At 33.4% G+C, this 21,239-nt stretch overlaps 7 protein-coding genes and 1 non-coding gene across 8 annotated transcripts; 4 read left to right on the top strand and 4 right to left on the bottom strand.

Annotated features, from left to right (window-relative positions):
- Nucleotides 1–94: 94 nt before the first annotated feature.
- LOC116337484 (beclin-1-like protein) lies at nt 95–1,791 on the bottom strand. The gene is made up of 3 exons (XM_031762088.1): nt 1,531–1,791; nt 403–1,450; nt 95–326 (listed from the first exon to the last, which is right to left on the bottom strand). The coding sequence occupies exons 1-3, from the start codon at nt 1,640–1,642 to the stop codon at nt 170–172; spliced, it is 1,317 nt and encodes a 438-aa protein (XP_031617948.1). The 5' UTR covers nt 1,643–1,791; the 3' UTR covers nt 95–169.
- An 819-nt stretch (nt 1,792–2,610) lies between these two features.
- On the top strand, nt 2,611–2,717 carry Trnas-gcu. The gene is made up of 2 exons: nt 2,611–2,647; nt 2,673–2,717. It is a non-coding gene; the product is annotated as a tRNA-Ser (tRNA).
- Nucleotides 2,718–3,040: 323 nt separating this feature from the next.
- LOC116337459 (26S proteasome non-ATPase regulatory subunit 6) lies at nt 3,041–4,576 on the bottom strand. Its single transcript, XM_031762045.1, has one exon. It carries the CDS (start codon nt 4,388–4,390, stop codon nt 3,221–3,223), a length of 1,170 nt encoding a protein of 389 aa, XP_031617905.1. The 5' UTR covers nt 4,391–4,576; the 3' UTR covers nt 3,041–3,220.
- Nucleotides 4,577–4,722: 146 nt separating this feature from the next.
- LOC116337460 (abscission/NoCut checkpoint regulator) lies at nt 4,723–6,082 on the top strand. The gene is made up of 3 exons (XM_031762046.1): nt 4,723–4,912; nt 4,982–5,148; nt 5,237–6,082. Exons 1-3 carry the CDS (start codon nt 4,859–4,861, stop codon nt 5,952–5,954), a joined length of 939 nt encoding a protein of 312 aa, XP_031617906.1. The 5' UTR covers nt 4,723–4,858; the 3' UTR covers nt 5,955–6,082.
- Nucleotides 6,083–6,164: 82 nt separating this feature from the next.
- On the bottom strand, nt 6,165–7,725 carry LOC116337461 (CAAX prenyl protease 2). The gene is made up of 3 exons (XM_031762047.1): nt 7,562–7,725; nt 6,891–7,372; nt 6,165–6,809 (listed from the first exon to the last, which is right to left on the bottom strand). Exons 1-3 carry the CDS (start codon nt 7,708–7,710, stop codon nt 6,541–6,543), a joined length of 900 nt encoding a protein of 299 aa, XP_031617907.1. The 5' UTR covers nt 7,711–7,725; the 3' UTR covers nt 6,165–6,540.
- Nucleotides 7,726–8,154: 429 nt separating this feature from the next.
- On the top strand, nt 8,155–17,368 carry LOC116337346 (F-box only protein 11). Its single transcript, XM_031761784.1, has 8 exons — nt 8,155–9,673; nt 10,455–10,529; nt 10,677–11,660; nt 11,741–12,067; nt 12,152–12,396; nt 12,468–12,648; nt 12,764–13,838; nt 13,912–17,368. Exons 1-8 carry the CDS (start codon nt 9,577–9,579, stop codon nt 14,039–14,041), a joined length of 3,114 nt encoding a protein of 1,037 aa, XP_031617644.1. The 5' UTR covers nt 8,155–9,576; the 3' UTR covers nt 14,042–17,368.
- A 1,560-nt stretch (nt 17,369–18,928) lies between these two features.
- On the top strand, nt 18,929–20,152 carry LOC116337501 (pre-mRNA-splicing factor ISY1 homolog). The gene is made up of 4 exons (XM_031762110.1): nt 18,929–19,049; nt 19,141–19,163; nt 19,246–19,406; nt 19,478–20,152. Exons 1-4 carry the CDS (start codon nt 19,047–19,049, stop codon nt 20,116–20,118), a joined length of 828 nt encoding a protein of 275 aa, XP_031617970.1. The 5' UTR covers nt 18,929–19,046; the 3' UTR covers nt 20,119–20,152.
- Nucleotides 20,136–21,236, bottom strand: LOC116337611 (FAST kinase domain-containing protein 1, mitochondrial-like). The gene is made up of 6 exons (XM_031762289.1): nt 21,111–21,236; nt 20,970–21,041; nt 20,854–20,905; nt 20,673–20,785; nt 20,532–20,611; nt 20,136–20,468 (listed from the first exon to the last, which is right to left on the bottom strand). The coding sequence occupies exons 1-6, from the start codon at nt 21,234–21,236 to the stop codon at nt 20,249–20,251; spliced, it is 663 nt and encodes a 220-aa protein (XP_031618149.1). The 3' UTR covers nt 20,136–20,248.
- Nucleotides 21,237–21,239: the final 3 nt, after the last annotated feature.

Here is a 21,239-nt window from a genome sequence, read left to right as displayed (position 1 = left end):
GAGTGACAAAACAAAGCAACATTTGCTCAATATGTCATTGTATATGTATTTCACTCAATTTGAGCACAACGAATGTCGAAAAAAAAGAAACATATGATCTGTATAAATTAACAAAGGACTTTATTATTACACTTGGTGTGAATGAGGAATATAGAAAATATTAAAATTATTAAATATTCGATGCTGACACAGCACTTTCATTTAGATCTGGTAGTGTTATCGGTTCATCAGTGAATTGTGATGAAACCCATGCGAGACCCCATTTTAAATTGGTCAATAGAAACTTTAACGCCTTCGTCCATTGCTCTTCTGAGTTGAATTGAATTCTGAAATTAAAGAGAGAGAAAAACGAAATTGATTATTTACAAATCAAACGGAAGTCGATGTATAGTTTCTTCTTACTTGATCGAATAGGAACTGCCAGTTGATGTGTCTTCGATTTTGCCTTTGTCAATGCGATACGGTAGGCAAAAGTCTTTGTCACCCTTTTCCACTTCGTCTTTGAATTGTGCTAAACAGTCTAGGAATGCCACCATGGCTGCATCAAATTTTGTATCCCAGAAAAATCGAAAGCCTCCCGTTCCATACAGTGGCAACTCTTTTCCATTTTCCAACACTTCAATATACGAATGATTACCGTACGGAACCAATCGATATCGTTCGAATGTTAAATTCACTTTACGTGCCAATGCTGATAGTAATAGTGCTGTTTGTCCCCATGCGGCATTTATCTCCGACCAATCAACGGGAGCCGATGGCAATCGACCCAATCGGAATGTATTGATTGTTCCAAAATGACCCGAATGCCAAATGTGAAACGTCATATTGAATACATTGGTTCGTTTTAACTTTTCAAGTTCTTCGTTTGCGTAAGCAATTTGACATTCCAAACTGTGAAATTCGTCTTCGGACAGCATTAAATCACGTCGATACTTTGAATATTCTTTACGATACTTTTCCTCATCGACATTGAGTCGTTCTTTCTCCTCTTCTTGTGATTTGATCGTATCCTTCACCGAATCTTCTTCACGCTTCAGTTTTGCCAATTCGTCAATCAAACGCTTTTCTTCCATTTCCAAATCGTTCAACTCTTTCTCTAACTGTTCGATGTTCGGTGTGTCATCAGTTTGCTCGAGTTTCTGTAGATAATTATTATAGTCGTTCCACTCATTTTCAGCCAACTTCAATTGGTGATCCATTAGCTCGAGCAGTGTGTCAGTGCATTCATCGCACAATGGATGGTCGATTTCCGAATTTGATGATAAAAAATCAAAGAGATTTGCACGAGCCTTGAGTGTTGTACCGAGACTTTGATTTTCCTTACCATCGGATATCAACATGAAGCCATTTGTTCCCGTTCCCGAATCAGTTAACCGAAACGGTAGCACCAAATGTTCCATGTTCGTTGCTTGTGAATCGATTTCGGCATTCTTTTTTGCATAGATTGGTACTGTAAGCGAATGAAACGATTTAATTTTCACATTTATTCATAATATGAATTCGGATGACGCATATAATTGGATTACTTACGAGCTAGTTCAGCTCTGGCATAATCGTCCATATTTCGAAAAGACTCGTCCAAAATCACAGGCTGCAAACATCTTTGACATGTAAAACTTATGTTAACTTTTTCGCCATCCATTTTAATTCAAGTGGATTTGCAATTTTTGGTTTCTTCAAGAAATTAATCAAATCGATAAAAACGAATGTGAATAAATAATTGTTTATTTGTGATTATATTCAAGCAAGTGAAATGTTATCATTTTGCTTGAGAACAAAAGCAATGAAATTTTATAGCAATTTGAGTGTTTTTTTTATTTTGACAGTTGTTTCAATGTCAATACGAATGACGTTGTTTGTAAATATGCGTTAAAAACGAAAACGAAATGTTGTGAGTATGTTCACACACTCTCACTATATATCCAATACATTTTATGCTCAGACATACGAATGTTGTGCTCAGATCGATCGCTTTAAAACATTTTTTTTTTATCTCGATTAATTTACGTGAATGCGATTGATAACTTGATTAAATTGAAAGCAAATGTCAATCATTTCTTTAAAAGTCATATAATAATTTATAAATCCGTCGATTTGTGCCTGAATTCTTCGTACATTTTCCGATGACGTTGAACATTGTTATTTGTTCAAGTTGAATATGAAATACAATTTCTTAAGCGAATGCGTATTTCTTGATGTAGTAATGAGACGACTTTGGTATAAATTAATCTTTTTCGGCTAAATGTGATGTTCTACAATTTTGTTAATGTTAAAATGCTTAAGAATTTTTCTGATAATAAGTACTGATAATGTATGTTAAGTTGATTGACCCATAAAATAGGTTAAAATTATACCTTTTTTTTGTCGCAAGACAAATTCTTTTTGCTATTGCACATTTTTGGCAACATTTCTCTCTAAAAGAAGCATTTCGAAAGAAATATTGATACAAGTGTATGTTATTCTAACGTCTTTTAAAAACCCATTGTGATGGGTTACTATTTTGACCGGTATGCATATCCACTCGCGAATTCGTTCGTTCTCAGTGAAAAAAAGCGTCGATGAGTGAGCGTAACAAAATATAGAAGACGAAACGTCGTAGAATAGACATATGACGAGGTGGCCGAGTGGTTAAGGCGATGGACTGCTAAGTTGTGTATAACAGTCAAGCAGGGATCCATTGGGCTCTGCCCGCGTGAGTTCGAATCTCATCCTCGTCGATATTTTTTTTTCCTATTTTTTATAACAGTTTGTGACTTCTTTATTTATCCACAATATTTTCCAAATTCAGTAAATCATTTAATTTCTATTTAAAAAAATAATAATGCCGCGTATATAAAATTTGCGTTTTTGTTGTTGTTTTGTGATGATGAAGCAAAATTCTGGAAAGTGAATGAATCAGATTTTTTTTTTTTTCAAAAATAATGTAAAAATTTGCAATCACATTATTTATATAAAAAAATTCAAATAATTTTTAATATTGCTATCAAGAATTTAATTTGCTCATTAAAACCATGTAGAGTAAAAGAAGAAATAGGCCGTGGGGTTATGTGAATTACTTTCAAAACAATTTTATTCATTTATTTGATGTTGAAATTTTTTTGTTTGACCAAAGGCATTTAAAGTCTTTAACGCGATGTGCTTAAAGATATTAGTATATAAATTTTCAATGCATGTGTTTTATATCAAAAAAAAATATTCCTTCGGATTTTATAAGTTACATTTAAATATTGATGACTCGGCTAAGTTTTTGGATGCGATTCAAGAGTAAATCGCCCTGTTTGATTGTCGATTGATACTGCCAATTCTTGTTGTCCGGACGATTTGTTTCGACAATTTTGCCAACACGATCGACTTTGCAATGTAAACGGCCAGCTGCAATGAATCGAGAGAGTTCAGCATCAATGTAATCGATTGATACGCCAAAAGTTTCGGCCATATATTCCAATGTTAGTGAACGATATGAATCAAGAAGTTGTGTATACGCAATGATTCTCATTTCACGCGTATAAAAACGATAGTGTGGATGAGCCAAATAATCTTGACGTAGTTCCATCTCAACTTTCGACAATTCCTTAAAGAAATCAGCATATTGACAATCATACAATGAGAACAAGTATGCCTTAACCGTTGGCAATGAGTGTAAAACTTCTTGGATTTCAGCACCTTTGATCACTTTGTCACGCAATTCATTTCGTGGTAGGCTGATGATTGCAACATAAACGGTGTACCGCACAAATGTAACATAGTCCATCAATTCATACGATGTAAATGTGCTAACCGTATCCAAAAAGAAAGTGGCCGCACTTTTAAAATCACGAATTGCGATGCTGTAAACGCCTTGATAAACCTTCAATCGATTGCGTCGATCCCAATCGCCGCCCTCTTCGATCAATGTTTTTGCCTTTTCAATGTTCCGTGTGATGAGATCGTGGTCCAAATAGAACAATCCCAATCGTATGTTGTGAAACACAATATCCAAACGATGACCAAGCGATACGGTCTTTTCGTATGTTTTCCTAAATGCCGATACAGCTGCTTCTTTGTCACCGATGCTGCTGAGATATTCCGATTTCTTGAGATTTGCTTCGCGTACCTCACCTTCGCCCAAATTCTTTTCAGCATCTTCGATGGCCGCATCCAATTCTTCCAACTTTTGTGTATTGGCCTTTTTCATGTTATTCAATAGCGTTTGATCAACGGGCCAGCCCAAATCTTGGCATACTTGCTCATACCATGGTGCCATATTATCCGCTTTGATGCTGTTCATCAATTTCTCCAGCAACGATTTGTCGCCTTTGTATTCGGCCAATGTCAACAGAAACTTCGTTTGAGCCAATTCCAAGTTTGGGTTCTTCTCCAAACCTTGTTCTTCGAGATTTTCCGCTGGCATTTTTACGAATCTTTTTTTTTTCTCTTCTTCACGAATACGATTCAATGAGTAAATGCACAAACAAAGATTAATCTTTGATCAAACTGAATATTTATTATGATTATTAAAATTTGTTTCGAACTTTTACACACGACAAATGAGCGTATTGTATGTTGCTTCTCGTTTTAGTAGAATGTTGGGAGAAAACCGCAATGTCACGTTTGACGTGAAGTTGCTTCGCATTGGTGTGTATGCAACAGTGCTGCCAACCGTTGAAAATACAATTGATTGAAATTTCAATTTGAAGTTTGAACATTTACTCATTTACTAAATGATGAGTGATATCATTATATTTGATTTTCTCTCGAAGTAAACATTACATTATCTTGCTAAATCATATTGACGCAGTGCGTTCATGTTTGTGTTGTCGTTTCGATATAAATAATTGTCAATTAGTAATTTATTCAATTATTTCGTTTGATTGAACTCATGTCTGGCTCTTGTTATGCATGTTCAAAAAAATACGGATTTTTCTGCAAAGAGGTAAGTCAATAATCAATAATATGCAAATAATTTCAATATTGGTTCTTTTTTATGTGGCATAATTTTCAGGTAGGATGTCCGAATTGTGGATTTTCATTTTGTACAAAATGCCTTAAAAAGACCATCGCTGTACCGAGATGCGGTAATTCGGAGCGCAAAGTATGTTTATCATGTTTTGAAAAGTTATCGAAAGAAAATCCACAACAGACTTCGTCGAAACAACAGCAACAAAAAAGGTAGGCGAACATTGAACTTCGATGATGAAAATAATGACATTTTAATATGATTTTCAAACGAACATTTTCTTTTTATTCATCAAAACAGTATTAGTGGTCAATTGACAGTGGCACCAGGCAGTTCCGTGCTAGATGCTCCAATTCCAAATGAAGAACAATTGCCTGATATTGATGAGGAGATAAAAAAGCGACTAGAAGTGGTGAAACAGCCAACAAATGATCTGGATAAAGAATTTTCGGATCATGGCATTGCCGAACGTTTGGCCAATTTAAAAGGAATGCCAAATAAGGAATACGACCATCGTGCCATGTTGAATGCGGTTGATAAGCGAACTGATAATGAAAAAGCAAGTGATTTAGTGGAACAATTTATGAAAGAAGTTAATTTGGACGAAGCGACAAAAGAGAGCTATGAAGATCCAATAAAAAGTATCGAACGTCGTTTGGCTGCGCTAAAGGGTTCACCAACAGGGCAAACTGATGAGAACCGATTATCCGATCAATCCCCAGAAGATGAAGAGACGTTAGCAAAGAAAATTGTTACCAAATTCTTGGATGAAGCTGCACTACCCGATTCCGATTTAACGCCCGATGAAAAAGAGTATGTGAATAGCATTAAACCAGATCAAAATACTGAAGAATTGCCATGGTGTACGATTTGCAATGAAGACGCAACAATTCGTTGCGTTGGCTGTGATGGCGACCTATTTTGTCGGGCATGCTTCAATGAAATCCACGCAAATGATGAAGAATACCGTGAACATCAAACGAAAAAATTTATTCCAAAGGAAACACAATCGCAATAACGTTCTTGATAAAATTGAGCTTTTTTTATTTTACATTTGAAGGATCTATTTTAACGTTTGTTAAATTTGTTAATAATTCATGCTAAAAAAATAAATAAAGAAGAATTATATATTTTGTTAATGTTAAATTTGATAAGGTTTCTCTTGCTTGCAATAGTAGTAATAAATACTATTTATCTCATAATTAATAAGAGTTTCGAGTGCGCATTATTTGTGTCAACTTTTTAAATGGTCGGCTAGTTAGTCATTTAATTATTTATTCACTTTTTTTTAAATATTATTATTAGTTAAATTCAAAAATATGGCATTCATTAAAATTTGTGCCTATGCTCTCAACTACGTAAGCGAATTGTACAGAGGCACACGATTTATTTCATTTTCGTTTGAATTAGGTTTGTCTTTGTCTTCAAATATTCAACAAATTTGCATATTAAGTCGAGTAAAATGAAGTGCTATTTCAATGAAAAATTAACCTGAAATGGTGGAAGATATTCTACATTCGTTATATTTATATATAACTGTTCGTTATTTCGATTTTTTTTTTGACTGTCTGGTTTGACTACATCTTTTGTTTTTTCCTGTTTTATCACATATTTGTCCAATATAATTCGTTGGAATACCATTGTGGTTCGGTAACGATCGGCAATAAATAGATCCAGCTAACTAAACCGATAACATAGCAACTTAAAATTATGTATTTTTTATTGTCTTGCTGTAATAACACTTCCTGAATATCAGGAAATCCCATATGATTGCAAAATGCATGTGCTATAAATGGTGCGATAAAATGTCCCGTTTTTGCAAATAAATAAGCTGAATAAATGCCAAATATTCCGGTGTAGGCAAATTGAAATGCTACAAAGAGAAAAAAAATTCATTCAAGCAAAAAAAAAAACATAAAAATAAAATCGAAAGCAGTCAAGAAATTATACAAACTTGACACAATGAGCGCCGTTTTCCAGTCCATTCCCGATCGAACACGTTCGATGTTATGATGCAGATGCGCTACACCGAAAAACAATGGCGTTAGAAGAACGGCAGTGGTTGGTCGATATGACTGGAGCAATAGTGGCATCATACAGGCACGAAATGTAAACTCTTCTGATAACGGTGCCACAATGTGATTCCGTATCCACAATATATTCTTAAAGCTATCCATCCAATAATTTGGCTCCAAATACAATTTCCACACGCCATTTATAATAATTGCACAAATTGGTCCTAAAAATAATGTGGCCGTTAACAATAACGGGACGAATAATGCTGCTAAAACGCCCTTCAATCGAAAGCCCATAATTTCCCATATTGTAATGTTCGTTGATCGATTGGCCAGCAATAACATATAAATAAATACAGGCGATATAAGCATCACCATGAAAACGCTAAAGAAACGTTTCTTCACCGTCGACGGATGATCTCTGCAAGGATGCAAAAAAAAACACAATTCTCAATGATAACGATGACAAATAACTGAAAACGGTCCAAACAGAGCGCGCACAGTCTCAGTGAATAAAAAATTCTTCCGATGCGTGTCAATTTGAAAAATGTTTTTGATTTGATTCTCGATCGGCAATTTTTCTATAAAAAATGCTAAAAAGATGTCATACCTATTATGCTCGGATCGCCATACATATAAACTACCCACATAAATTAACGATAGAAATAAACATGAAATTGTGGAATAATAAACAGATAATTTTGGTACAACCGTATCTGACTCCATTTTGACATTCAATGAACTTATTTCATCTGACATTTGGTGCAATGGAAAAGTGTCCATGCAGAGTGTGATATATGAAATAAAAAAAACAACAACCTACTACCAACCATAGAATTATAAAAATTAAAATATATTGTCAAATATTCAATTTCGAATTTTTGTTTCGTAATTCAAATCAAAAGTCATCAGTCGAAAATGTTCAGCAAATAAATGACATAAATTGATTGAAATTAAATTTTCGATTCGGTCATGACAAACATTTCAAAAATAAATACAAGATATGAATGAATATCGAATCGAATTAGACAACAATAACATGTCTACATTGTATATGTATATGTCTTTGACAACAAATGTCTGCATGAAAATTTATCCATGGATAAATTGTGGGAATGTGTGTGTGTGTGCCGTTTTTATCTATGGATAATGTCTGTACATGAGCGATTCCATTGATTGTACCAACAAAAACCTGTTCAAAAATAAAAGAAATCTAGTTTAGTGGGTTGGCCCTTTTTGGCAGCTTCGTGAAAAATTATGCAATTTTGCGTTTAATTTTTCCTTGGTAAAACAAAGCCGAAAAGTGGATTTTTTTTTGCATAATCCAACATTAAAACATTGTTTCAATGGAAAATCAATAAAATATCGACGAAATTATCAAACAACAAAATTTTTTTACACCGAACATCGAAAGAATAAAAACTTCGTCGTCGAAGTTCCATTGTGTGCTCGTTTTTTTTCTCTCTCTTTTCATTTATACATTTGCAATCGGTGTGAAGAGTGTCCATTAAGTGTTTCCTTCATTCCGTTTTGTTTGTTTCGTGCGTACGGTGTGTCGGTGTATTATTTCGCTGCGCATATAGTTGTGCTTGCTGATGGTAAAAATTCAAAGCAAGACCAAGAAAAAACCAACCAGTCTACACACACACACATAAATATAGACATATACATACGAAGAAAGAGAGAGAGGCACTCACATACACATACATACAAACAAAGCCACCTATACAGACAAAGAGAACGCAAGAGGTGCACATACAACTACATGAACTGTTCGGCCTGTATCGTACGTCGCATCGCATTTTATTGTATTTTTGTGCAGTGTTGAATTTATTGTATCCATAGTATTATGGCTGCTGAAGTGTGTTGTTCCATCAAAATCAAAAACAAATATTAAAATGGCTGCCGGGGCTGTAATCATTTTTGTAGTCGTCTCCTTTGTTTAGGGATAATACACAAATACAGTCACATAACTTGATCATTGCTTCTACCAAATTTCGAGGCGAACGCAAAGAACGAAGCAATCAAGAGAATAAATAGGCGAAGAAAAAAGAAGAGACGAAGAAGAAGAAAGAAGAAAAAAAACACAACCAAGAAACCTACACAAAAGCACGGCTCGGCTCGCACACATTGATAAAAAGTGGCACACAACATTTTTTTATTATTATTATTTATTATTTTTTGTTGTTGTTGTTCTTGTTGTTGAAGTGTTCTTCTTTTTTTGTCGGATTCGCTCGAATATTTCGCATGTGTGAATATATATACATATAATTAAAGTGTGTGTGTTCATTGTAAAATACAATTATTTTGATACGAATGTAAAGAAGTAATCGGGCAGCCGAGTGAACCGAAAGAAAAATTAACGCACACAAACATTTTCGCTCGTACACACAAACACACGTATACACATTCTCTCAGCCAAAGTGTATCTGAGTACAACATCAAAAACCAAGAAATTGAACAAGAAAAAGAAGAAGCAGTCACAAGGAGCAGCAGTGGCACGGGCAGCAATTGTAGCAGCAGGAGAACGAGAAATTTATACACATTTTTTTATTTTATTTCTAATTAAAATTGAATTATTCAGTTTGGTGTGTACAAAAAATTGTCTGTTCTCTGGAAATAAATATGCCGAGTGCATCGTTTACATCATCAAAATCGTATGTGAGAAGATCGCGACGAAAAGGTGCCAATCGCATTGCATTGCCGTCAAGAACGTCTTCAGGTAATAAATTCACCTTTGAGTCTCACTTCAAAAGTTCGAATTTTTGTTTTAAAGTGAATTTTGTGAGGAAAAAAAAACCCAGCGAATAAAGCGAAATAGGAAGAGGGAGAGAAAAAAAAGAAAAAAAAATGACGTGAATCAAAATGCTAATACCGTGTGTGTTCTTGTTGGTACTCGCCTTGCCATTTGTGTATGTGTTTTTATTTTTAATAATGTGTCGTGTAAATGAGAAAAAACACTCTTATTGACCTGCACATCGTTTTCATAATCGAACATAAATTTCCAGTATAAATGTGAACATATATGATTTTGCAGCAAATGAAAAGAAATTCTAGATGTAAAAAATTAATTAATATGAAATATTTAAAATGGGAAGTCAAAAACTGAAACTATAAAATCCAAATGCTAAAACCATGACATCGAACTTTTTTTTATGGACCAATTTTTCATATATATTTTTTTTTTTCGTCGATATAATTCATGCGTGGAAATAGGCATAATAGATAACAACAATACATAAACAAACAAAGAAAATAAATTTCGATTGTATTTTGATTCGAACAAATGAGTTCAAATTTTTATAAGAAAAACATGTGTACTGAATAAATAGAATGAAAGATAAATCATATGGAGTGGTTAATATTTGAGTCACACCAAATTAAACGAGACAAAAACATGATCTAAACCATATTTTCTGGCCAATCGTTATATATTTGTAACTTGATTTGTTAATACAACACTTGAAATTCATTGGCATTATCAATTTTTCTATTCATTTTAGCTGATCCGTGTGAACCATGTCAAAATTCTATTCCAGGCCCAAATGTTGGCTCTGCTCCAAGTGGAAGTTCCTCAGGTTAGTTATTCAATTGCCTCAAATGTTTCACTGTCTAACATGATTTATTTGCTGTTTTAATTTGTGAATCATTAAATAATTGTGATTAATCGTCTTATCTAATTTTTTCTGTGTTTTATGGTTTTCATTTGAATTCGAACATTTTAGCTGCTGCACCAAATCCAAATAATCCAGTAATTCCGAATATAAGTACATCACCAACTGCCACCTCGACAAATCATCAATCGCCATATGATTTGCGAAAAAAGTCGCCGACATCAAATCTGGATATTTGGAGTAGCGGGCCATCAACATCTGCCAGTAGCAATAGCACGTATCAATATCAATCATCCTCATCATCAACATCAGCAGCAGCAACAACCTCCACATCAACATCCACATCAACATCAAATTCAACGGCAACTGCAACATCAACATCCACCCAATCATCGTCGTCGTCAGCATCCACCTCATCACAACCATGTGCAACGTCAAACGTTTGTTCCGTTGCATTGGGACATGCATCAAGTAGCAGTAGTAGTAGCAGTAGCAGCAGCAGCAGTAGCAGTAGCAGTAGTAATAATAATAACGATCCATGCAGCGTATCATTTTCCAGCATTCCATCATCGAGTAGTTGCTATTTATTGCCAGCCCGAAAGCGACCGCGTCGTATCTATTCGGCTGGAATTGATACAACGGTCACATCAGCTGCCCACTACTTGCAATACGAAATGCCCGACGAAGTTCTATTAACGATCTTTTCCTACTTGCTGGAGCAGGATTTGTGTCGTTTGTCATTAGTTTGTAAACGCTTCAATACAATTGCCAATGATACAGAGCTATGGAAGCGACTGTATCAAAATGTCTACGAATACGATATGCCATTATTTAATCCCGAACCGTGCAAATTCCATTTTGTCAAAGCCGAAGATTCCGAATACGCAAATCCATGGAAAGAAAGTTTTCGACAACTATATCGTGGTGTCCATGTACGGCCTGGTTATCTAAATAAACGATATAAGGGTAGAAATATTTGCTACTTTGAAAATGTTCAATCAGCATTAGATTATGCCGATGAACGATCGTCAGCGAACAATAATTGCTCAAATAACAATTTAGCATCAGCAAATGCATCAAATAGTCTGGTTTGTGGTAAGTATATCATTTATGAATTTCGGTGTGAACAAATTTTATTTTGGGAAAATTTACATTGATTTTTGGAATTTGTGCAGGTAATGAAGAGGTCGCTGAAAATCCGGGCAATTTGATATTCCTACATGGTGGCCATTATCGTGGTGAATTCTTAGTGATTGATTCAGATGTTGCGCTAATTGGTGCAGCACCAGGCAATGTTGCCGAATCCATAGTATTAGAACGTGAATCCGAATCGACGGTTATGTTTGTCGAAGGTGCAAAACATGCTTATGTTGGACATATGACATTAAAATTTTCACCGGATGTTACATCAACCGTTCCACATCACAAGCATTATTGTCTCGAGGTTGGCGAAAATTGTAGCCCAACTATTGATCATTGCATCATTCGGAGCACATCAGTCGGTAAGTTGGAGTTCAGATTGCATTAAGCGTAGGTTTGAGTGAGAATGGCATGGTTAATGGGGCAAAATATTTTCTATCATTTAGTTGGCGCAGCTGTTTGTGTGAGCGGAGTCGGGGCAAATCCAGTAATACGTCACTGCGATATTAGCGATTGTGAAAATGTTGGCTTGTATGTCACAGATTATGCTCAAGGAACATACGAGCACAACGAAATCAGCCGAAATGCATTGGCTGGCATTTGGGTGAAGAATTTTGCCAGTCCAATTATGCGAGAAAATCACATTCATCACGGTCGCGACGTGGGCATTTTCACATTTGATAATGGCATGGTATGCATTCTAATTTACAATTCATTTTAGTCATTTAATTGAGTGGTTTTTATTATTTATTTTCCTCGTAGGGATATTTCGAGAAAAACGACATTCACAACAATCGAATCGCTGGTTTCGAAGTAAAAGCTGGAGCAAATCCGACGGTTGTTAAATGTGACATCCATCATGGCCAAACAGGTGGCATTTATGTGCACGAAAACGGATTAGGTCAATTTATAGAAAATCGAATTCATTCCAATAATTTTGCAGGTTTGTTTCGAACAATGTTTTTTTTACCTACTCTCTCTCTCTGTGTGTGTGTGTGTGTTTGTGTTCTCCAATTTTGAAATCCAATAACCGAAAAATCGATTGTCAACATTTGCAGGTGTTTGGATAACATCGAATAGTAATCCAACAATTCGAAAAAATGAAATTTACAATGGTCATCAGGGCGGTGTATACATATTTGGCGAAGGTCGTGGCCTAATCGAACACAATAATATTTACGGGAATGCATTGGCTGGCATTCAAATTCGAACGACAAGTGATCCAATCGTTCGGCATAATAAAATTCATCATGGTCAACACGGTGGAATTTATGTGCATGAAAAAGGTCAAGGATTGATCGAAGAAAATGAAGTGTATGCAAATACATTGGCCGGTGTATGGATAACAACGGGCAGTACACCGGTATTGCGACGCAATCGAATACATTCGGGAAAACAAGTTGGCGTTTATTTCTATGACAATGGCCATGGAAAATTAGAGGATAACGATATATTTAATCATCTGTATTCAGGTGTACAAATTCGAACTGGTAGCAATCCAGTGATTAGAGGCAATAAAATCTGGGGTGGCCAAAATGGTGGCGTCTTAGTTTACAATGGTGGTCTCGGTTTACTTGAACAAAATGAAATCTTTGACAATGCAATGGCCGGCGTTTGGATAAAAACCGATTCGAATCCAACATTAAAACGCAATAAAATTTATGATGGACGTGATGGTGGCATTTGTATATTTAATGGTGGTAAAGGTATTCTCGAAGAGAATGACATTTTTAGAAATACACAGGCTGGTGTACTGATATCGACACAAAGCCATCCGATACTACGACGAAATCGAATATTCGATGGTTTGGCAGCTGGTGTTGAAATTACCAATAACGCAACGGCCACACTGGAATTTAATCAGATATTCAATAATAAATTTGGCGGACTGTGTTTGGCCAGCGGTGTACAGCCTATTGTTCGTGGCAATAAAATATTTAATAATCAAGACGAAGTCGAAAAGGCCGTTTCCGGCGGACAATGTTTATACAAAATCTCTAGCTACACATCGTTTCCCATGCATGATTTCTATCGATGTCAAACGTGTAACACCACCGATCGCAATGCCATTTGTGTAAATTGTATTAAAACATGCCATGCTGGTCATGATGTCGAATTCATCCGCCATGATAGGTAATTTATTTGTTTTTTTTTGTTGTTGCTTGACATAACTTCATTTACTATTTAAATGTTACGAAATTTTCAGATTCTTTTGCGACTGTGGCGCTGGAACACTCACAAATCAGTGTCAGTTGCAAGGTGAACCAACACAAGATACTGACACACTATACGATTCGGCTGCTCCAATGGAGTCACACACATTGATGGTGAACTAGGGTCTTCTATTGATCGTAATGCTGTGTTAAACAAAACAAAAACTAAACAAAAGAAAAATCTAAAAAAAATAACAAAAATGTTAGGATAAAATGAAATAGTATTATTATTGTTAAATCGAAGGCAATGTGTAAATGAAATCGGATAAAATGGATTACTAAATCAACAAAAAAAACACACACAACCACAATACACAACAAATCAACAAACTAAAAAAATACGATTAAAAATCATATGACACAATTACTACAGCAAGCATTTAGTGGGTAATTTAAGCGATACTCGAAACAACAATAACACAATAAAATCAAGTATAACAAAATGAATCGTTTAACGAAGCAAAAGAAAAAATTATATGAGTATTGAATGGAAAACGAACTGAACATTTGCCGAAAATGTATTTTTTTCGTTGGTTAAAATCACGTTTAAACAGTAAGAGTGTGTTACAATTTTCTCTTCTTGTCTGAATATCTATCGAATATTACAACCAAAACAATTACACGTATTTATAGGGAATGAACATTATGGCACATTAACAAACACACAGTTACAAAAGGCAAATTTAAAACAAGAAAAAACAACATGCGTAAATCAAGAAAACACACACAAACAAACAAAAAAAAAATCAACCATTTCCATTAAAGTGCGCAGCAATAAGTATCCTCTTTGCACGATTTTCCTTTTGCAAAGGCAAACTGTTATTTTTTTAAGTATTAGCATAAATTTGATAGCAGCATTGCAGAAGAAAGAAAAAACTAACAAAAAAGGTCTATCTGGTCATAAGTGATGATGACGATAAACCAAGCATCAAAAAAGCAACGGATTAAAAAAAATGATGAATGAAACAGACTGAATTAAGAAAAAACACACAAAATGAGAAATAATCTTAAATAAAATGGTAATTTTTGAAAAAAATTACGCTAAAAATCGTCTAGTAATTAATTTATAGGCAAGCAAAGTTTAAAAAAAATACTCGCCAACGATTCTCTCTTGTAACCAGAGAACCCAGGGTGTGTCTTCTTTTTCCATTGAAACGAGAATAAAAAAATTATCTTATCCAATTTGAACTAAATTAAGAAAGGGCAAAAAACCTAAATCAGATACATGCTATCAAAAATCATCATTTTAAAAGTGAACTTTTGAAGAAAAAAAAAAAATTAACAATATTTATTTATATGCGTGTAAATTTTCTTTACTCCGGCAGATTGAATTTGATTTAGTGTTCATTTCATTTGTTTTTGTACACTATATTTTTAGGCTTTGAATTGACGAGTGATTTATTGTGCTGGAGTAACATTTAAAATTGAAAATAACTAGTAATTGAAGTGCAAACAGGATGAGGTTTTAGGTTTTTTTTCTTCGTCGAACTATTATGCTACAAAAACTGAGAAAATTGTACACTTTTTGTAAAAATTGAAATGATGAGAGATGGTTGTATGTGCTACAAAACACACTTTCAGATCTCTCGAGAATTATTCTTTCATTTCGCTCTCACCATTTCAGTTGTGTATGTTTGATATTTGTTTCGAAGATTTCTTTGAATATATATATAGATTTTTTTTACAGTTTTGTAGACAATAATCCGTGCCACTTGTGCGCCCATTTAAAACAAATTTAAAAACGAAAATTATGCAAATTGAATCAAACATCATCAGTTCTTCACTGTATAACTGAAAACTATATTATTATTATTATTTTTTTCTATTTTCAATTTTAATTATGTTCTGTTTTTTAGTTGTTAATATTTTCTCATTGTAATAAGAATATCATGCGAATGAAAATGTAAACATGGTTTTGATCGTCAATGTTTTCCAATCTAATGGTGTAGCATTTTTCCAATTTTACCTTTAAATATTATCGAATGAAAGCACGAAGAAGAAACGATAAGCAAGAATTTAAACAAAAGTAAAAAAAAAACTAATTAAATAAAAACCTAACTAACGAGAAGTGCGCAATGGTGCACTTAAAAAAATCACCTCTAAACAGAAAATCTTTAAATGTAATTTTTTTTTGAATAATAATAAATAAATTACACACAGTACATATAGACGCAAGTATAGGGAAATAGATAAATATGAAATGAAACACACTCACAAAACCACATACACACAAGATATCATCATCCATTTAAATAAATCAAATTTTCATAATGAATGTGTAATAATCGGGAATTAAAAATTCGAAATCACAATCGAAATGAAGATTTTATAAAATAAACATTGGTATTTTTGTTTCTTTTTTTTACTCTCATTGTCCCCTTCTCTTTTCCGTTTAAGTGAAATTAAGCCAGTTACTTAAAATTGATTAAAATCAATAATTAAAAAAAATCATCGCTTTTTCATTTATAATTCCACTATTCCCAACGAAAAATTTCTCGCTCAAATTATAAAAATTAATGTCTCAATAATAACAACAACAATAATAAATTAAAATTGCATTGTAAATATGGCACTCATTCACTTTTGGTCGATTTGTATAAATCACGAATTATTTTAATGAATTTGATAATAAACTCAATGTTTAAACTTTCAACACACACACACTCAAATAATTCACAACACAAAAAGAAACATACTCAATTTTATTTCGAACAAATTGAACACTCTTTTTGTAAATAATATGGAAGGTAATTCATTTGTAAGTTATATTCAAACAAAAGGGACAACAATGACACACAGCGTTATAGAAGATTTGCAGAGATAACAAAAAAAAAAAAAAATAACTATCGGTGTGCTTCTAATCCAATATAATGATATGCTACAGCAGTATAACTGTTTCTTCTTTGTTTTTCATTAGTTCATTCAATGTTTTGTCATATAAATGCAACGTAACGCAAATTTTACGACCAATAAATGGTAGCTAACTATTTAGAGCATTTAATCCTTCTTATGCTCTGAATAATTTAACTAAAAAAACAACAAAATATATAAATATATATTGGAGCTAAAATTATCCACGCGAAATAAATATTATGAATGAAATGTTCGATAACGAGAGAAGAAAAAATGCGATTTGATTTAAACAAAAACAAAACAATATCAATTATACGATAACATTAAAAGTTTATCAGCATGTAAACAACAAAAAAAAATAAACTTCTTTTATCATTCTGATGTACTTCTAATATCTAATGCGAATTTTGTTTATCCAATAAAACACAGAATAAACATAAAAAAAGTATTGACAGATGAATGTATTTAGACGTTTGCACCGAAAAAGAAACAAACAGACACAAAAAATGCAATATAAAATAAATTTACATCACCCATGAATGAATGATATTACTTTGTATTGAAAAATGTGAACATAAATGACAATTTTATCAAATGGCACACAGTTTAATTGATTAAATTTTTTGTTAGTCTCATTTTTTTTTTTGGTTCGTTCTTCAATTTCATCCTAATCCTACCATTACGCAGACAAATTAAGCTATATTCACATTCAAATAGTTAAAACAATTAAGTAATCGCACATCAGAATCGTGTTTGATTGTAACTGGCCAATCAAAGTTCCGTTTGCAACAAATTATCCATTCACACAGCTCATAAATGCACAGCCAAAAACTCACAAACATACACCATTCACCAAACATACAATTTAGTGCCAATATTTTGATCACTGTCGTATGAAATTGTTGTCACTATTCATGTTATCAATCAACAAAAATACGTATCCATTTGTTTTTGGCTTATCTCTTTATGTACACCGATCGATCAGCTGATCAAATTTTAGAAATCACTCGCTAGAATTATAGGATGGAAACAAACATTACAAAAAAAACGATATAGTTTTCAAATGACTTCACTTAAGTTTTATATATATTGTATTAGAGAGCCAAGATTGGTTTAATCGAGAAAAAAAAAACAAACAAATAATTGATGAAATGAACAGGAATAAAATTTTCTTTTAATTTTTTTATACGGTTTTAATTATTGCAGCTTTTCAGGAAATTGATACAAATGGGAGCTAAACATTCAATCTATCGAAATTAATAGAATTCCATTCAAACGCCAACTAAATAAAACCCGTTAAGTTAATAGAAAATGAGTTTGTGTAAAGTGTTCATTCGAGCAAATCTAAGGACTGAAAATCAACGATAACATTTCTTCGACACCTTCTCCAGTTTGATTTTCTTTTTCCTTTAAACGAACTTGCACAAATTCAAATACAATTTATTTTATGTATCATATTTTGTATTCCAAGAAGGACACGAATCGTTTGAAAATTACAGAATTAGTTAGAATTAAAATAATGATTTTTGTTTTGAATATTTTTGAGGCTTCCATATGTTTCTTTGGTTTCATTCCTTTTCTTCTTTAATCAGGCCGCCTGTATTACCCTACCAAAAAATGAAGTCGTGTTTTGTTTCGAAAATTAATAATCCCAGATATCTCCAAATTTGAAAAGTATGTTCTGAAGTGTTCACTTCTATTGTTTTAACTCGATTTCAGCCCCTGACGATATCTGGCTAAAAATATCTAATGTCTGGTTCATGAAATTGAAAAACCTGGTCAGTTTCTTGCATATAAATGGACTTTGCAGAACGGTAGTTTTTCGTGGAGTTCTCGAATAACATAATTTAAAAGAAATGGATCAAAAGTATGACTTTCTAACTGAATATTTAAAAAGGCCAAATTTAACTTTCTCAAGTTGCAATCTGTACATTAAACAGTTGAGGATAAAAAATATTATACTGCAAATTGGTTTTAATCAAAATTGTTCATTTTAAATATTATTTATGTTTATTTTTTATTCAAAAAATTGTCGTGCAATAATTTTACACTGAGGTGCCTTGAATTTTTTTTCCAAAATGTTATCCAATTCTAAAATATTATTCTGTCTCTGCAATATTGCCAACACTTCAATTAAGTTTCATCTTTCAAAAACATAACCTCAAAAAATCACTCACATCGTTTGTAAACATACGGCAAAATTTTGTGTCATCTCGTTTCTTGTTTTTAGTAAATTTGCGTGTTTCTTGTAAATATCGTGCATAAATAGACAATAATGGTAAGTTTCTGTAATTTTTATTTATGTTTATATCTTTTTGAATGGCATTTGCAAAAGTAACATATTTTTCAATCAAATTTTGTTGTGACAGGCGCGAAATGCAGAAAAGGCTATGTAAGTATAACCGGTTAATATATTCGTTTAAAAACAAGCGATGGTAGAAATATTTATTTGTTTTGATTCTTTTTGTGATCAGGACAACTCTAGCTCGTTGGCGAGCATCAAAAGAAGCAGAGACGGGTGAAAAAGAGCGTCGGCCGTACTTGGCATCCGAATGTACAGAAGTGTCAAAATGCGAGAAGTGGCGTTTAGAAATCATTCGAGAAATATCAAAAAAAGTTGCACAGATACAAAATGGTATGTGCCTTTTTTTCTGTGTGTATACAAATGAATTTTAATATAATTTGATGTCCATTTCCGATTAACAGCTGGTCTTGGTGAATTTCGGATACGTGATTTGAACGATGAAATTAATAAGTTATTGCGCGAAAAAAGGCATTGGGAAAATCAAATATCAGCGCTTGGTGGTCCGCATTATAGACGATATGGACCGAAAATGTTTGATGCCGAAGGTAGAGAGGTGCCGGGCAATCGTGGTTACAAATATTTTGGTGCTGCAAAAGATCTACCGGGTGTTCGTGAATTATTTGAACAGGAGCCACCACCACCACCAAGAAAGACTCGCGCAGAACTTATGAAAGACATTGATGCCCACTATTATGGTTATTTTGATGACGATGATAATGTTCTCATTCCGCTTGAAGAAAAAGCAGAAAAGATCGCTGCCCAACAAGCGCTTCAAGAATGGAAAGAAAAAGAAAAGAGTCGCAATGGCAATGGTTTACGAGATGAAAATGATGATTTTGATGAGGATGGCGCTGATTATGGATTGAATTTGAACGATACGAATAACGAACATAATCAAAGCATCACCAACGATCCAATGGGCATGCTTGCACCAAGATTCACTGCACATGTACCAGTGCCATCGCAGAAAGATATTGAAGCTGCATTGCTTAAGAAAAAGAAACAGGAATTACTTGAAAAATATGGAATCGGCGAGGATTAAATAAAGATACAAAAAAATTTCTAATGTACAATAATCGATGCTCTTTTATTTAATAATTGATTTTTTAGTGCGATAATACACCATCGCTACACATTTTGGGTGCAACATTTCGTACTCATCCGGTTAGTTATTAGGACACCAGAAATTTATATTTATTGAAAATATTTTGAAGATATTCTTCACGAGCACCAGGCAAATCCATGTAAATTGAATTCCATTCTCGGTAGCAAATTTGTATCACAATATATCCCAATATACTAAGATGACGCTCTTGGAGAATATCGATTCCACGTTTATTACTTCTACCGTTGAATTGAACAGGTGTTTTTGGCAAAGGTATTATAGCCACTCTGAAATAAATTCATTCAAACCATTTAATAAAACAATAACACTTGGTTGCGATTAAAACATACTTGTTTAATGTTTGAGGACCCTCGTCAAATGGTGGTGAAACTAGTTGTCTTTGTGAATTGAAATAAACCACGAAAGGTATCTATGGGTGGGGATTAAGTAAGTTTTTTTTTCAGAAGAAAATGAATGAAAAATATGTTTACCCTGTATCCGTATGGTGTCTTATGATTCAATCTAATCATACTTTTGTCACCTCCAACATAAGACAGCAACATTTTGTATATTTCATTCGTATACGGATTAGACTTTGGTGGACCTAATTAAGAAAAATGTTTACATGAAAAAGTCTGTTTGCATTGAGAACATATTTTAATACGGTCATACTTGCTACTAATTGTGCCTCAATAAAATTTTGCTGGAACCATGGCACTCTAGCCTGTAATATTGAACAAGATAATATGAACATTCAAAGGCAATTTAACTATTAACATCACACATACTTCTGGATAATTAAGGCAAATCGATCGGTTCAACTGCATGACCAAATTTAATATACTTCTTGGGTTTCTTTGCTGAAAATAAAAATTTCGTGAGTCTCATGTTATTATTTTTCAAACTCTTCTACTTTTTTTTTGCTTTACCGTATGAGAAGTAAGTGATAATTCCTTCTCTATCCGTGTTATAAAATCAATATTAAACACTCGTTGTATCATCTCCAGTGGTAGAACTTGATAGTAACTTAATGCCAAGCATGCTTGAACAATCATCCT

This window comes from Contarinia nasturtii, unplaced genomic scaffold (assembly GCF_009176525.2).
Source record: "Contarinia nasturtii isolate CC-2019 unplaced genomic scaffold, AAFC_CNas_1.1 Cnas_scaffold_285, whole genome shotgun sequence".
NCBI classification, from domain to species: Eukaryota; Metazoa; Arthropoda; class Insecta; order Diptera; family Cecidomyiidae; genus Contarinia; species Contarinia nasturtii.
Note: the sequence above shows the minus strand (reverse complement) of the source record. Positions and strands in the feature narration are given on the sequence as shown.